This window comes from Rhea pennata, chromosome 5 (assembly GCF_028389875.1).
Source record: "Rhea pennata isolate bPtePen1 chromosome 5, bPtePen1.pri, whole genome shotgun sequence".
Classification (NCBI taxonomy): Eukaryota; Metazoa; Chordata; class Aves; order Rheiformes; family Rheidae; genus Rhea; species Rhea pennata.
Genome location: NC_084667.1, coordinates 52708027 through 52725488, shown reverse-complemented (window position 1 = coordinate 52725488; position 17462 = coordinate 52708027). Strand labels below are relative to the sequence as shown.

At 36.6% G+C, this 17462-nt stretch overlaps 1 protein-coding gene across 2 annotated transcripts in view; it reads left to right on the top strand.

The window, feature by feature from the left end:
• Positions 1-803: 803 nt before the first annotated feature.
• The window catches only part of TRIP11 (thyroid hormone receptor interactor 11), a 34156-nt gene continuing 17497 nt past the window's right edge, over positions 804-17462 (top strand). Inside the window, exons 1-11 of one of the 2 annotated variants that reach the window (XM_062576563.1) lie at positions 804-1188; positions 3668-3744; positions 4795-4905; positions 6073-6348; positions 7256-7324; positions 7998-8163; positions 9967-10323; positions 10968-11008; positions 11513-11608; positions 12828-13034; positions 13617-16646. In XM_062576563.1, the coding sequence (XP_062432547.1) occupies positions 1050-1188; positions 3668-3744; positions 4795-4905; positions 6073-6348; positions 7256-7324; positions 7998-8163; positions 9967-10323; positions 10968-11008; positions 11513-11608; positions 12828-13034; positions 13617-16646 (4569 nt within the window). In that variant the 5' untranslated portion in view covers positions 804-1049. The remainder of the gene's footprint in view (positions 1189-3667; positions 3745-4794; positions 4906-6072; positions 6349-7255; positions 7325-7997; positions 8164-9966; positions 10324-10967; positions 11009-11512; positions 11609-12827; positions 13035-13616; positions 16647-17462) is intronic. The other variant, XM_062576564.1, reaches the window with a different exon arrangement.

Here is a 17462-nt window from a genome sequence, read left to right as displayed (position 1 = left end):
AGCTGCCTGCAGCCTGCTGATTAGATATGTCACCGCCGGAGAGGCTTGGAGTACCGAGGGAGAAGTACCACGTCTTCAGTTTTGCTCCGGGGAAGAAAGCCCTTTGCAACATCTGACGCATCTCGTGACAGGAACCTGCCCTGGCAAGCCCTGGAGGAAGCGTGGGCTGCAGGCAGGGCCCTGCCCGTGAGGCTCCTTGGAGAGAAAAAGCCCTTTACAGCGCTGCGAAGCCTTAACCAGACGCACCAGGCACATGCGCCTGGAGTCTGGGGGCGGAGGGGCGTCCTGCACAGGGCTCCTCACGTGTGGTCAGCAGCACCATGCCACACCAACGTGGGGCTTGGGGGTGAACAGCACCTCCAGCGGGAGTTAAAGCAATAAAAAGCTGGGGGTTGTGTTGTTTCCCGGAGTGGGGAAAGCCCTTGCTCTGTAAGTACTTTATTAGCAGCTGGCAGGTGCCGGGGCCTAAGTCCTGGAGATAGGAACGCTACAGCTGGTATGTTACTGGCGCCGACTGACTACAACTTCTCAAGTGTTCAGGTTTAAAACCAGCTATAATTCGTTTGATAGCTAAGTAGCAAGGGAGCAGGCGGCCGCGAGCGAGGCCCCCGCTCACCCCGTGGCGCAGCGCTGCCGCCGGCGCCGCCGCCTCAGCCCTGCGGCTGCCCCACCCCGCCGCCGCCAACGGCCCCGCCCGCCTCGGCGCCCCGCGGGGCGGGCAGTGCGCGCGCACGCCCCCGCCCCCGCGCCGGGCTTCGCTACTCCACCACCGTCCCGGCATCCTCTGTTGCCGGGTACACGTCTCAGCCGCGGCGCGGGCGCTCTAGGCGGCTGCGGGCACCGTCGGTGGTGATCGGTGGAGGCCGGGCGGGAGTGTCATGGCGGCCGTCGAGGTGGCAGTGCCCGGAGCGGCCGGGAGGAGCCGCTGAGCGGGGTCGGGCCGAGGGGATGCGCGCGGAGGGGGCGCCGGGACCGGTCTGCTAAGCCCGCAGCAGGACCCTCGGCCTCCCTGGCGAGGGGAGGGAGGAGGTGGCCGAGCAGCGGCGGCGATGGCGTCGTGGCTGGGCGGGCTGGGCTCGGGGCTGGGCCAGTCGCTGGGGCAGGTGGGGGGCAGCCTGTCCTCGCTCACTGGCCAGATCTCCAGCTTCACCAAGGACATCCTGTTGGAGGGCGCCGAGGAAGTGGGCGGTAAGAGGGGCCGGGGGAGCCGGGCCGGGGGGGCCGCGGCGGAGTGGGGGGCCGCGGCCGGGCTGCGGCCGGCGGCGCCGCCCGCCTCGCGGAACAGGCCTGGTTTCGCCAGGGAGCCCCTCCTGCGGGCCGCCGCGGCCGTGCTGGCTGCGCCCGTGACAGGGAGGGAGCCGAGCAGCCCTGGTGACATCGGCTCGGTGCTTTGCGGGGGAGCTGCCGTCTTCCCGTGTTTTGTTTTTGCTTTTATTCTGCCCCTGTGACCTCAGTGTCTGAGGAATAACCGAACATATTTACAGGTTGTAATATAAGAGGTAAAATCTGTTCTGGATTTTTTTTATTTTTTTATTCTAAAGTTCTTAGTTGCATGAATCGTTGAATTGTTGGTAATGGAAACCCATGACAATCTTCTGCTAAATAGTCGTCTGTTTATTTAGCTTATCTAAAACTCCATTAGATTAGCAGCTTTTAGAGGAATAGTGATTTTATAAAACTGCAGAGTAGTAGTACAGCATTTTTGCCTTTGTTTGTGATCTGAAGTCTGACGTGTCACACAGGCAAAGGTCTAGTATAATTGATGCTTTTGTTATTTACGTTTCGGTAGGGCCTAGAGATTCCAATGGAGTCATACCATCCTTCTGCAGCCAACTAGGAGAACATAGTCCTTGTCTTATAGAAGTTAGAAGCAAAAACAGTAAAAAATAAAATAAAAGCTGAAGAATCAGAGTAAGATGTTCCACAAAGTAACAGTAAATTTATTCTGGAATGTTGTATTTTCTTATTTTTCATTAGGAGCTTTAGGAGTTCTTGAATAAAACTTCAGATTTTTATTGAAAAACATGGTGATACACACCCATAGGTTAATTTTACTAACATTATTTACCATCCTGAAAATATACCTTACTGAAAAGTAAGTGTTATTTTAAAATAAATATTAATGATAGCAACCACAAAGAACAGCTGTGACTATTCAATGTTTACATTAGAATGTCAAATGAAACAATTTTACCTAGTTCATGGCTTTACAATTGTGAAAGTATTGTATACAGATGTTATTTTGCAGTCAGGCTGAGACTACCAGGCTAATTTTCTTCCTTCTATGTGATTAAAATACTCTGAAGAGAGAATTTTATTCTGATGACTGAGAAAAAGTTACCCTTTTAATTCAGTTTTGAAACACTTGCTTAAAATTGTTTTAAATTTCAAACCCGTATTAGTTTAGTTTAGAAATTTACTTTGCACTTTTAAACTGTGTAGTTACCTGATGCATTTCTTTTACCTTAAAAAAAAAAAGACAAATTCAGGTTACAGTTTATTGATTTGTGCCTCAGTTTGTGAGAGATGGCTAATGTTCAGCAGTTATTTCCAGATATGTTTGAGTGATAGATATGACTGTGATCAGCTTTGTTGTATTTAAGTCTTTTTATGGAACATTAGCCTTACTCTTGAGAGAGTTTAACAATCCAATGGCATCTACGTGCTCTTCTGCTCCAGTGTACCGTATCTTTGTGTACTGTATGGCCTAAAGAACACCTTTCAAGCAATTCCTTTCCTTCCTTTTTACCCTGATTTTTAATGTCCCCCCCCTTTATATCCTCTATCTGATTTCCAGACAGAGTAATGATGATGTATGCAGATTATAGACTTTAAAATCTTCAGTTTAAAAGGTTTTGTGGGCAGATTGTTGCCTCTGCCATGCTTGAACACCATCTTAAAAAGCACGTGGGAAATTAAAAACTAGTAGTTACTTAGATACTCATATTTATTTCAAAATTTCAGGGACTACAAGTGTTGCTGTCCAGCCCATTATGTATGATTCATCATTTATAAAAGGAAAAATGTTATTTCCTCCGATTAAAAAGTGGGACCCAGGAGAAATAAGCATGGCCTGTTTGAGGAACGTTGATCACTGAGATATCCAGGGATACCATAATGTTTTTTATGTGTTATACAAATTGATACAGTCAAAGTATGTTCATGTATTGTGGAGTTTTCACTTTTCTTTTTAAATGCAGGATTGATCTTTTTTTTTTTCCTTTTGGTGGTTTGCTTTTTTGAAATTTTAGTCAGTCTCACTATTGCGTGTATTTTATGCAACTAATTCTTGTTGTGAACTCTAACATGAAATTATTGAGAAATACAACTTGTCATGGGCAAAGTCCTAAATGAAGAGCAGATTCAGAGATACAAAGCAGTGAAGTAAATACTCTTCCTTTATTTTAAAGTTTAAATTTGCAGTTTTCCAGTAGTTTTGTGATCTGACTGAAAGCCTACATAAGAGAAGAATATTTTAGATTCAAAAGACTGTGATCTGAAAAATAATTTTGGCAGTGTTCTGTTAAAAGTGACTTATGTCACTTCCATAGGAATAAACAGTGAAGCAGTCTACAGTAAAAATTCTTATTAATAACTGTAGTCTTAATGTTTACGTAACACTTTTGAAGTAGTTTAACAAAATTGAAAATTTTCATTTTTCTTTCAGATACAGCAACGGAACTCCATGTATCAAATTCTAGACTCAGAGAAATAGAAAGTATTAATGCAGCTCAGAAGTCAGAAGTAAGAAATTTTGGAATACGTTTACTATAATTAAAAACTAAATAAAAATTATTAAGTATGGCTGATAAAGATGAAATATTACACTGGATATGCTCATCCTTGGGAAATTCTGGAAACAAGGATGACAGTGGTAGTAGAATCTTGCTCTTTTCTTTGGTGACTATCATCACAGTTAGAGGGGCAAGTTTGTGCCCTAGGACTTAGACCTTAGCAGTAGACTTTGGGTCTGAGACGCTCCTTTTAAGTTTTGATAAGTTTTAACTGGTAAAGGGTTAAGTGCTTTATTGTGTTTTATATATGACCACAAATCAAAGTGTATTTAGAACGCACGCTTTTGTGCTTGACAGTGTATCTTTTGCGGCACGCTTCAAAGTCTAGAGGATGTGCTTGCTGATACAACAGTGTGTCCATATTTCCTACTACGTGGTCCTTTTGACATAGATACGGATGCTCATGTTCTGCTATGACTGCTTAAAAATCCCTTGTACCCATGTGGCAAGTAGCTGTGTCCTTTTAGAAGAAACTGTTGGTCTTGTGACTTTATGAACTGTAAACTAGCCACCTTTGTTTGCTTTGTCTGCCCTTAAGAGGAGTGTAAGGTAGGAGAGGATATTGGGAGTTAACAGTTTTTGCTTGCCCTATTTCTAGACTCTTAGCATCTGCTGTTGGCCACTGTCAGAGACAGGGTACTGGACTGTATGGATGTTAGCTCCTGTTTATGTTCTGTGATTGTTCTAAAATTGCATCTATCAATATTGTCCATCATATGAAGACTAATTCAGCTCTGAAACTTTTCTTCTTGACATTTACCTCTGCTTATGACAAATCTTTGAGCATGAACTATGTGCACTAGTCTGTGCTGTGTAAAACTGGAAAGCTTGGAAATGAAAATGATTTTAGACCCATATTTGGAGTTACTTTAACTGTGCATTTTGAGTGAAATAACGTGAAAAATATTTTTTTTAAATTGTTTAGCAATCTTTGACTTTTCTAATTGTGTAAGAACTAGTTGTTCAGAGCTTACTAACATCCATTTCTCATTTCTGCTAGAATGAGAGACTGAAAAAAGTTTGTAGTGATTTGGAAGAAAAACATGAATCAGCAGAGCTTCAAATAAAACAGTTGTCTATAGAGTACCGAAATCAGCTACAACAAAAAGAGGTATGATACAGAGTAAAACATTTGAGTACATCCAATAAATTCATGTATTATGTTGATTGCTATTTTTGTTTAATTTTGATATCTGCCTTTTTAGTAGAAGCGTCAGTCAGAGTTGTAAATATACTGATATATATATATATATATATATAGATAGATAGCCTCTACATCAATAAAATATATATATATCTATATCTATCTAAGACATGCGCTTCATTGAGTCATGTAATATAACTGCAGCTGCCAGAAGGTAGATGAGAAAAAACTCTTCAGAAATATCGTGTGTATATCAGAATTCCTGTTCTTTTATTATCACTATGAGAAAGGATACTTTATCTGCTTTGTATTTCTAACTCATTATCTTTGCTAAGGAAGGTAACAGAGGAGCAAATACTCATTTGAAGCAGTTATTTTTCTCTGTGGATAGCCTTTATTTATCTTAAAGTGTACAACTGAAACAGAACTAGCTTTCGTAACTTGAGAAAATGTATTTTTGTGATGTAAATGGATCAGCTCTACAAACTCCTGTGTAATGTGAGTTTTCACAGCCCTTTAAGAAAGTTGCCAGTATACCAAGAATATTACAGAAGATGAGTTTTTCTTCTGCTTTATTTATAAATGTATGTGGGAGCTACAGGAAGCAGAATTTTGAGATGTATAATATTCTGCTCGTTACATATAATAATACACGTTAAAGGAAAATTGTATGCAACTAATTTCAGTGTGGTGTGAATAAGTGCATTTGCAGTACTTTGAAATGTTCAGCATAATATAAATAATTTGAGAAACATCATATATTGCTTAACTTTCATATATTAAAGCCCTCCTTGAAATTTTTTATTCATTGTACAGCTTGTTAGCCTGAATCTTGCTGTAGGATTTGGGGGTGCCTTGACTGCTGAAAAATTACCAAAATCTGTTGTTGACAAAGGTGTAGAAGTAATCAACTAAAAAATATTAAAACTTCTATGTTTTTTAGTGTGAGATGTTTTATAACAAGTCCACTAAGATTGCTTTTGTCCATCAGGAGAGTGTTTGTTTCCTTATTTGTGTAGTAAAAATCTTCAGTAATTCCTGGTGAGGGGAATGTGAGATGGATTGGTTGGCTTACATTTAAAATATTTTGATGTTCTTCTTACTGAAACAATACATTGTGTTCTATGTATTCAGGTGGAAATCAGCCATCTAAAAGCTAGGCAGAATGCACTACAGGAACAATTGCAGAAGGTACAGACAGCTGCTCAGTCAGCACAGTTAGGAGCTGGTGTTTTGCCACCAGCCACTACATCAGCTTCCTTTGTTCCAGTGGTTAGACATTCTTCAGGTTTTCAAGATGATGACATGGATTTTGGAGATATAATCTGGTCACAACAAGAAATAAACAGATTGTCCAATGAAGTTTCTAGGCTTGAATCTGAGGTCGACCACTGGAAGCAGATTGCACAGGTGAGTGACTCCCCCTCCATTCCCCCGGTGCCTCTGGATTAGTGTTTTCAGTGCATTTGGCATTCCTGGAATGAATTCTTTTCATTATTTTATTTTTATGATTTGAAATTTATAGAATCAACTGATTTGATGGGAGAGGTGAAATATAGTCTTTTGGTCTTTTTTTGCCTATATGGTTGGTGGCACACTGAGTGACTATTTTCCAAACACTTTTTCAAAATGCATTTAAGCATGATTTGTTGAGTTAGAAAAAGCATTCTATAAATATTTACCCAGAATATTAGTACTACTTCAGGATTTAATTTTTGTGCGGCTTAAAATATTTTTCTTCCTGGCTATGCTATTGATTTGTTTATTAAGAGCATGGTTGTTCATAGTGATAGTTACATGTTTGCATATTATTTTTCCTTACTCTTTTCTCACGGCTTGATATGTCAGTTACAACTTGTGGTCTGCTAACAAGAAAGAATATAATCATTCAAGCTATTGTTGATGTAAGTCATCATTTCTCAAGCTGTTGTCTGATTTCAGAGATAGTACTAGTGTGGAAATATCAAATTAAAACAAAGCAGTCTTGTTGTCTTATTAGGTGCAGTAGTACATTCCCCCCCCCCCAGCTTTTACAAATTTGCAGGTAATTGTGGGGGAGGGGAGAGGAGGAGGGTGAAAACATGGAAAACTAAAATGTTTCCATTAAAATTACCTTTATTTCTGAATGACAATACTGCAGATTTGAACTCTGTTTCATGTTATTAATTGTGATAATCTTAAAATGATATCATGGTAGAAACTGCGTCATCTTTGTTTTCTGATTTTGATTATTCTACTGAGGAAGTGCTGACATGAAAAATATTAGGTATTTATCCCAATTTCCACGTGGAGATGATATTTTTCTTTTCTTACCTAGCCTTCCAAAGTGCAAGGGGCAAATGATGCAGAACAAAGTGAAGTCTGTAAACTGCAAAATACCATTAAGGTAAGATGACAGCTTTGACATGCCAGTTCTCTTGTGCCCTTTATTCTTTAAGGTTTGGTTACAACAAGACTTTTGTGAATAAAGTTAAAAATACTTACGGCACTTCTACTTGCTTTTCTTCTATTAAATAATGGGGGGAGCACTTAATTTTACTAACTGAAATGTTGCTGTCCTCTCTAAAAGATTTGATTTGTTTTGAAATCTAGGGGCAACAGTATTGTATAACTTTCTGAATATAGTACTTAAGCTTAAAGGGTGATGTTAGCATCTGTGAGGGCAGTTAACATTCAGAAGTAGTTGATGACTTGTAATGAATTTAGATGCTCAAAATACTTTACTTGCATTCTCAGAGATATCTTGGCCCTTTCTTAATTTAAGAAACAAATACAGATTTGCACGACATACTTAAAAGTTACAAAAAATATGTCCTGCTATATCCACTTTCTGTGACTTAAAATTGTAATCTCTATTTTTTTTAAATACTTGTTGTAAGCAACATTCTGTTTTTAAAGGAATGCCTTTTTAAACCTTAAAAAAAAAGAACAAAACAGAAACAACCTCTTCTGTGAGAAGTACTTTAATTTTACTGGGAAAACTTTTTGTTTCTTTTATATTACTTCCTGCTTAAGGTTGCATACTGTATTTTAACATTTTCTTTAATGATATTTTTTAGGAGCTCAAACAGAATTTAAGTCAAGAAATAGATGAGCATCAGCATGAACTTTCAGTATTGCAGGATGCACACAGACAAAAGCTAGTAGAGATAAGTCGTCGACATCGAGAAGAGCTGAGTGAATATGAGGAACGAATTGAAGAACTTGAGAATCAGCTACAGCAAGGTGTTTACCACGTGCTTTTTTAGTGTTATTTTCTGATTTAATGTGCCGTGAATTCTGATTAAAGCATAAAATAGGTACATAATAAACAGTGCAATACATGTCAAATACATGATATTTAGAAATCTGATTTTAAACTTTAGGTCAGCTTTATGCTTCAGACACACTTTATAAGCACTGTTCTTGGGTTGAACACTGGAGTGATAGCATTTCAGCGTCTAACCTCTATCAATTTATATGGTAATTTTTATATCAGATTTTATGCTCTGAATTCTACGCTTCCTGTTTTTTTAACTGAATATAGAAGTGGAAGAGATGTGCAGCACTGAAGATGATAACATTTCAGCACAAAAATAGTTCTGTTGAGAAGTAGTATGTACCAGTTAAGTGCCTTGATTGAAGCTCTTAAGGTGCAGTAAGGACCATGCACACATGTGGTGTGGCTAGATTTTAACAGAAGTGCAGTAATTGTCATAAGAAGCTATTCGTTGTCATGCAAGTCCTTCATATTACATTAAAAAAAAAAAAAAAAAAAAACAACCCAAAACAGTCTTGTCAGTTAGGTCTCCTTTAGGGCTTTCTTTGCCTTAAATATCTTAAAACCAAAAACACCTGTAAGCCTATGTTTTATGATGTTTTAAAACCCTGATTTCTAAATAGTGTATATTTGTCTTTGGGAAAGAGAGACCAACAAAGACAGGACTTTCTGCTTAGAAAGAAAGGAAATATTTTTGCAGCTTCTTAGGTTCTAAGGTAGTACTGAAAGGAAATATATTTCTTCAAATCAGATGCCTGATATGACGTAACCTGACTTTTAGATGCACTGTACATCTATCATCAGGGCTCATTTAATAAAATGAAGGGAGGAATCTTGTATCTTTTGCTTTACAAGTCATTGCAAAATAAATATTGTTTACAGCTTTTGAAATACTAAGAATATTTCACTGTAATTTTTATTGTGGTAGTCTCATATTTGAGAACATAATATAGATTGTAGAAATTTTTATTGAACTCCCACTTGAATTCATAAGCAACGTTGTTTTCATTTAAATTTTTTCTGTACATTTTTGACTTTGCTGCTTTGTACTCTGAAAAATGCATTGTAAGGATTGTACAAAGCTATGAATGTTCTTATAGTAGGGCGCATCTGTAAAAAATACAATTTCTGCAAAATGAGATCATTAGGGGAAAAAATTATGCATCATTTAACAAAAGAGATTATCAAGTAAAATTTAGTCCTTGCAGCCACCTGAAACTGATTGGAGATGCAATCTTGAGGGTTTTAAGATCTGCTAGAAAAAATATGTTGTATATGCAAAGTATTATACTCTAACAGCCATTTGGCAACCCTTTAAAATAAATATATAGTAAAAATAGTGATATTTGCTTCAAGGTGGATTAACTGTTTTTTGGTAAATTAATCTTAGGAAATTGAGGGTTTTCTAATTGTGATAAATTAGCTTCTGTCAGCTTCCCCACGTGTCCTAGTCAAGCATATTTTAATTCAGACTTAGTCAGCCTGCATCTTGTAACTCCTACCATTCAAAACTTTTGAGGCAGGGACGTGTAAGTATCTAAGTATTTGAAGAACTGTTTTTCAGATCAATCATATGTATGGCACTACGCAAAATGTTTGCAAGTTTTTTTTAATTGTTGTTATTTTGTTTGTTTGTTTGTGATGATCGTATTTCCATTTTAGACTATCTCTTCTGTCAAGAGAAGAGTAGGAAAAGGAGACTTTTAGGTAAAAGATCTACAGAACTGGTTTTGGTTATTATTGCAAACTTAGTCTTTTTTGCCTTTTAGGTGGTTTAAGCACTGATGCCACAGATGATTCTAAAATTAGTGAACAGAAAAAGATTCTAGATGGTGGAAAAGCAGAGGACCTGCGGATTATAAAGGACCTAGAGGATGAAATACAAAAATTAAACCACAAACTGTCTTCTGCCAAAGAAAAAGAAAAAATTCTGCTGGAAGAGCAAGAATTGATTAAGATAGAAAAAAACAAAATAACAAAAGAGTATGAAAGTCTAAAATCTGATTTTAGTAAGCTTCAAAGTTCTGTTGCTGAGCAAGATGTTATCATGAAAGAACAGGAAAAGTTCCCATCGAAGACATCACTGCTTCCAGAAGATGTTGTCAGACTACAGCAGGCACTGTTAGGTATGGAGTGTCTGTGCGTGTGTTAATCGTATCCTCACAGGTTTATGCTCTTAATGCTTGGAATTTATATTTAAAAGTTGCAACTGAAAACTGGTGTTTTGGCAAAGGGTTGACTGCAGAGGTGAGCGCAGCAGAAAAGAAAACACTATTAAGCCTAGCATGATTGTAGGAATATCTGATTAGCCAAGTAAATGTGCCTGCCAGCTGTTCAATAGGATTTTTCTTTCTTTAAATGTAAATTTGTCTGAATAGAACAGAAGTTATTTTTTTAAATTCTGAAAGTACGTTTTTGTGTGTAAAGGCTAATATCTTCTCCTTAATATAAAGTGCAATATATGTTTTACAAGTGTATCTATATTTAGAACATCTTTTAATATTGTATAACTAACACATTATAGTACCAGACTCCTTCTAATGTGGTTTCAGTTGGAGAAAAAAAAATGTGCTGTCTTCATAGTGGTCATTGATGGTACATAAGAATCTTTTACAGCATTAACACATAAAAATATATATAAAAAAAAAAATCACAAAACACTGTCAAACTGTTTTCTGGGCAGTGGAGCTATGTTGGGGCAAAGTTGGGAGGATTTTTTGTTGTTGTTGCTGTTTTGGAAGTAGCACATTAATTTTTTTTTTCCTTATAGAAGCAGAAAAGGAAATAGCAAGACTTTCAAGTTTAAATCAGGTAAAACAATCTGAAAATTAGGTTGACCAAAAATTCATAACAATAAATGGTGGGAAAACACATTATTGGCACTGTACGTTTCTTGGGAAGCTTTCATGCTTCTATATAAGTAATCTTGTAATCAAGGAAATACTTACAGATTAATTTTATAATTACATATGGAAATGATAGAAATAATATATTATGATTTGTGAAGTCCCACACCCAACTGTGTTAAAGGAATCTACTAGTGTTCCTCATATCATATTATTATGTTAGCTGCTGTAACTACTGTAACATGTAGTTCTACAGTATTAAATGAACATGGACTTGGATTACTAGATAACTTTATAGTATCTAAAGTATTATCTATGTTCATATCATGTATGTGTTTATTCTTCCATGTTCCTCTGCAGGTAAATACTTACTAACACAGCCTGATTACAAGTAGTGCTATTTAAATACTTTGAATCTTCATTTGAAACGTTTCATTGTTTAAATACTGATTGTGTGCTTTTTTTATAGGCTGACAGTTTCATTGGTATGGGGAAGGATATTCAGACATTTATGCTAGATCTACAGGTTCTTAAAGAAGAAAATTTAAAGTTGAGAAAAGAAAAGGTATGTATGTTAGTTTTTCTGGACTGTGTTTACGTATTTCATGAAGTATAGACAAAGCATTCAATATTTTGAAACCTATGATAAACTCTCTTTTTTAATTCTAAATGTGGTTGGTATTAACTGATTATTGCAGATGGATGCACACATCAGTCAAATGTAACATTTCAACATACAACTGTTTTAAGATACTTTATGACTTTCATTATTACGTACCTTTCAGTTAAGGATTTCATTCTTGTTTTTAATTGCTTGAAAGTGTATTCACTTGACCTGCTGAAAAGAAAAAGCCAGCATTTTTTAATATGATGTGGCATTGTGGAAAAAATGTTGTTTATTTGATGAAATACTGAATTTCAGAAGCTGTTTTAAATAAGGTATGCTTATTTCATTTATTGTTTTATAGAATTGATTCGTATTCTGCTAAGTATTTTGAATTAGTTCATTACATTATAATCAAGGACTTCAGAACCACTAGCACTGAATGGTATTCCGTAAAATCTGTCACTGTTTTTCACCTCTCAATCTACATGGCCACGTTTCAGTGTAGACTGTCATCAGTTGTAAAACTTTTTTCTTCCTTGGAATGCTGTAATAATGCTACATTGCATCTTGCTGATTAAATTATGGAACAGAACATATAGTCTGTGTGGAACTTTAGGCTTAGCTTTTGGCAGAGTTGACTCACTCCCTCATAAACCCTGGGTCAAGAGATTTGACTTGGTTTATCTTGTATCTAGGAATATTTTTGAACTGAGATTTTGTGTGGTTTGCATGAATTTAAGTATTCCCACCACATTCTTCTTAACTAAAAAAATCTGAAATACATTCTTAAAACTTCCACTCTTGCCATGCAGTATAGTGTGTGTTTAGGGTATCCCTAAAAGATGTGACAGTTTATCCCAGCTGGAGATCTATGCCTCAGAGGTGGATGCAACTTTGCCTGTCAGGCCATGGCTTTCTTTTGTGCAGAGGCTGTGCATTGCTAACCTTTGTGATGAGAAAGTGATTGCATGTGTACAAATGTTCAAGACAAAGACTTTACAATGAAGAATGTTTAATTGGAATGATATTTATGTAGGCTTAAGGGTTCTGATACAAAGAAATGACTGCTTTTCTTTTATTCCTTGAGAAGAAAGAAACCATCTGAAATCTAAACACTATAAATTTCAGCAAGCAAAGTCTAATATTTAGAAGTGTTTTTTTTTTTGTTTAATTTAAGGAGGAACTTCAGAAGGAACTGACAAATGCACATCATAAAATTGAGAATATTCCTTCTACATATACTGAAGATCAGAATTCAGAATTAAGCCAGCTAAGGCAAGATTTGGAAAGAAAAGTGCATGAATTAGATGAAAGTATTGCTGAAAGAGAAATCTTAATAGCAGAGTTGGAAGAACTGGACAAGCAGAATCAAGAAGCTACTCAGGTAAAATATTGCAATTAATTATTAAACTGGCAAATTAAATGTTTAGGGTGGGTGAGGTTTTTTGTATCTTTTAAGTTGAGCTTTGCATGTACATATCAGGGATATGTAAGTTATCCTGTGTGGCAATAAAATAATTACAGGTTTACCTTATTCCCTGCTCTGCCGAAAGAGGGTCGTCTGCAAAATTCCTGAAGTGCAACAAAACCATTTGTTACTGTCAGAGAGATAATATAATATACCCATAACGAATGTCTCTTTCCTATGTTGTGTCAAATAAAAATTACTTTCTTGCTTGCAAGACTTCTAACTATTTTTATCCTGCTAACATTTTGACCTCCTGTCTTATAACAGTATGCATGACACATCCTCTTTACCTTTTGTCAAGTTTTATTTTGTTGAGTAGTTTAACTGCTTTGTTACTTTTTTTTTTTTTTTTTTTTTTTTTTTTTAAGTAAGGACCTTTTTGTTTCAACTCGATTGATTTGTTTTTATCCTTTGGACAAGGAGAAAAAAAAATGTAGTCCATTGTTCTGCTGATTCTCCTCCTCCTCCTAATGAATTCTTGTTTTGTGTTCATTTCAGCATATGATTATACTGAAAGAACAGCTGTCAAAACAACATACGGAAAATGATAGTGCCATGAAACAACTGAAATGTGAGATAGATTTTGAAAGAAAGAAGGTATCAAAACTAGAAATTGAGAAGATGGAAACTATTAAGGAGTTAAATAGTCATAAAGAAAAACTAAGTCAGTGTTCATATACTCTTAATGATTTGCATATGAATAAGCAGCAGCTTCAAGATAATATTAAAAATCTACAGGACCAATTAAGGATAGCCCAGGACTGTAACTTGCGTAATAAAAAAGAAATTACAGAGCTGCAGCAGAGACTAAAAGAAAGAGAGGAGGAACTTTCTGTATCCTTGAGCAAGTTAACAGAAAAAGAGAATCGTGAATCTAACTACAGTTGTCAAGATCTGATTCTTAAAGAGAGAGAAGCAGAAATTGCAAAACTACAGAATGACATTTCAGAATATAAACAACGAAATGAAAACTTGGAGAAATCTATGTCTGACCTCAGACTAGAAAATGGGAAGTTGATAGCTGCCTGTGAAGAAATAAAACAACAGCTTAGTGATGCTGTTTCTGAGACTAATAAAGTTTCATTAGAAAAAGACACTGTCACGCAGGCTTTGAAAATGGAAAAAAGACAACTGGAAACTGAATTAAACCAGACTGAAAAACGGCTATTGGAACAAGCATGCAAGTATGAGCAAACTATTGAGGAATTATCGAATGCACGTAGTATGGATACCACTGCATTGCAGCATGAACATGAGCGCCTGGTTAAACTCAATCAAGAAAAAGACTTTAAGATTGCAGAACTCAAAAGGAACATTGAGCAGATGGAATCTGACCACCAAGAAACAAAAGAAATGTTGACTACCAGTTTAGGAGGACAGAAGCAGTTGACAGAACTCATAAAAGAAAAAGAGGTATTTATTGAAAAATTTAAAAATCGAGCCTTACAAGTACAACAAGAACTTGAAGAATATATTAAAGATTCAAAAAACCAGGATATTTTAAAACAAAACTTAGAGGAAAAAGACAAAAGTCTTGCAGTTATGAAGGAAGAAAATAATCATTTGAAAGAAGAAATTGAACGTCTTAAGGATCAGCAAAGTAGATCTCTACCTGTAGTTGAGCCTAAAACTCTGGATATTATTATTGAACTTGAAAGTGAGGTAACACAGTTAAAAGTGATAAAGAATAATCTTGAAGAGGAAATAACAGTTCTCAAAAAAACAATAGAAGATCAGAATCAAAAAACAGTGCAACTTCAGCAGTCTTTGCAGGAGCAAAAAAAAGAAATAGATGAGTCTAAATTTCAGCGAGAGCAAATGAATGTCACACATGAAAGACTTTTCTTGGAGAAAGATGAGGAAATAAAAAATTTACAGAAAACAATTGAACAAATTAAAACTCAGTTGCACAAAGAGAGGCAGGTTATTCAGACTGATTCCTCTGATCTCTTTCAGGAAACCAAAGTTCAGACCCTTAATGGAGAAAATGGAAATGAAAAACATGACTTATCTAAAGCTGAAATTGAAAGACTGGTGAAAGGTATCAAAGAAAGAGAGATGGAGATCAAACTTTTAAACGAAAAGAATGTTTCTCTAAGTCAACAAATTGATCAGTTGTCCAAAGATGAAGTTGGCAAACTCACTCAAATAATTCAAGAGAAAGACTTAGAAATACAAGCTCTCAATGCTAGAGTTTCTTCACCTTCCTATAGGCAGGATGTTCTTTGTCTTCAGCAGCAGCTGCAAGCTTATGTCATGGAAAGAGAACAAGTACTAGCAGTTCTAAGTGAGAAGACAAGAGAGAACAGTCAGTTAAAAACGGAGTACCATAAGATCATGGATATGGTAGCTACTAAAGAAGCAGCTTTGGTACGGTTGCAGGAAGAGAATCAAAAGTTGTCCAGTAGATTTGAAAACAGCAGTCAAGACATGTTTAGGGAAACTATTCAGAATTTATCCCGTATCATTCGAGAGAAAGATATTGAAATAGATGCATTAAGTCAAAAATGCCAAACCTTACTGACTGTCTTGCAGACATCCAGTACAGGTGCTGAAAATGGGTCGGGAGGTGTTAACAGTAACCAGTTTGAGGAACTCTTACAAGAACGTGATAAATTAAAACAACAAGTGAAGAAGATGGAAGAGTGGAAGCAACAGGTAATGACCACAGTTCAGAACATGCAGCATGAGTCAGCTCACCTCCAAGAAGAGCTACACAAGCTTCAAGCCCAAATTTCAGTTGAAAGCGACAGTAATTCAAAGTTGCAGGTAGATTATAATGGCTTGATTCAGAGTTATGAACAGAATGAGAAAAAGCTGAAAAGTTTTAGCCAGGAGTTGGTACAAGTTCAACACAGCATAGGACAGCTACATAACACTAAGGATCTTCTCCTGGGAAAGCTTGATCTGGTAACACCTTCTGTTGCAGTAGCTTCTGTTGTTTCACAGCCTTCAGGCATTCAACACAATATTCCTGAAGTACTCAGTGATGAATCTAAACTCCTTCAGAAGGAACTGGAACAACTGAAAAAAAAGTTGCAAGAAAAAGATGCAACTATTAGGACACTTCAGGAAAACAATCAACGGTTATCTGATTCTGTGGCTACAGCATCAGAGTTAGAGAGAAAGGGTCAAGAAGAGACTGATTCAGAAATGAGGCAGATCAAAGAAAAACACGATATCTTGCAGAAGTCACTTAGGGAAAAGGACATACTGATTAAATCTAAAAGCGATCAGTTACTTTCTGTGAGTGAAAATCTTAGCAACAAAGAAAATGAAAATGAGCTTTTAAAACAAGCTGTGACTAATCTTAAAGAAAGAAATTTAATTTTAGAAATGGATATTCGAAAATTGAAAGAAGAAAATGAAAAAATAGTTGCAAGGTGTAGGGAAAAAGAAACAGAATTCCGAGCACTTCAGGAGACTAATATGCAGTTTTCCATGATGCTGAAAGAGAAAGAATTTGAATCCCACTCAATGAAAGAAAAAGCTCTTGCTTTTGAAAAGCTGTTGAAAGAAAAAGAACAGGTATGTGTGTTCTTATTTATGAATATCTTTTTAAATGAACTATATGGTAATAAACTTTCATGTATATATAGGCATCAGGTATTTGCCGGAAATCAGTTTCTCATTCTCCACTGTATTACACTAAAAATCATTCCACTGCAAAATTAAGAAATGAAAAATCAGCAAGTGTATGACTTACAAATTTGCCTGCTAATTTTGCAGCCATAAACTACATTTCTCATTTATTTGGGAAACGATTATTTACTAAAGAGCTATTTAATATTTTGCTTTGGCCCTGTTGTTCATTAAGTACCCCGCACTATTTTTAGTGCATGTTGGTCAAATTTTGCGGAGGCCAGCAGAACTAATTTCCTGATATACTTCCAGTAGTATTTTTTATTTTCATGTGATTGCTTCGCAACATCCCTGTGAGGCATGTTGTTTCACAATGTTTGTCCCTGTGAGATGGATGGGTTTGTATGTCTTCATTTTATGGTTGGAGAAACTCCACTGCAAAAACTATGGGACAAACTAAATTAATTCTTTCTGCACTTTGACATTTAGGAGACTTGGGTTTGGGGGATTTAGGATTAAGATCCATTCTAGAAGAGTAAGGAATTTTGTGGCATCCTGATAGTCAAATAGGGGACCAGCCAGTTGTATGAACTGCAGCTACTTGAGTTAATGGATGTGTGAATTACCATCCTCTTAGAAATTAAGAGACTTAGAAATTAAGTACAATAGTCTTTCTGTTCTGTTTAACTTCTAAACAGATTTTTCTTTTCTCTATGCTCTGCTCTTTATGTCCAGGTCTCCATCTCATCTTGCTGGTTCTGG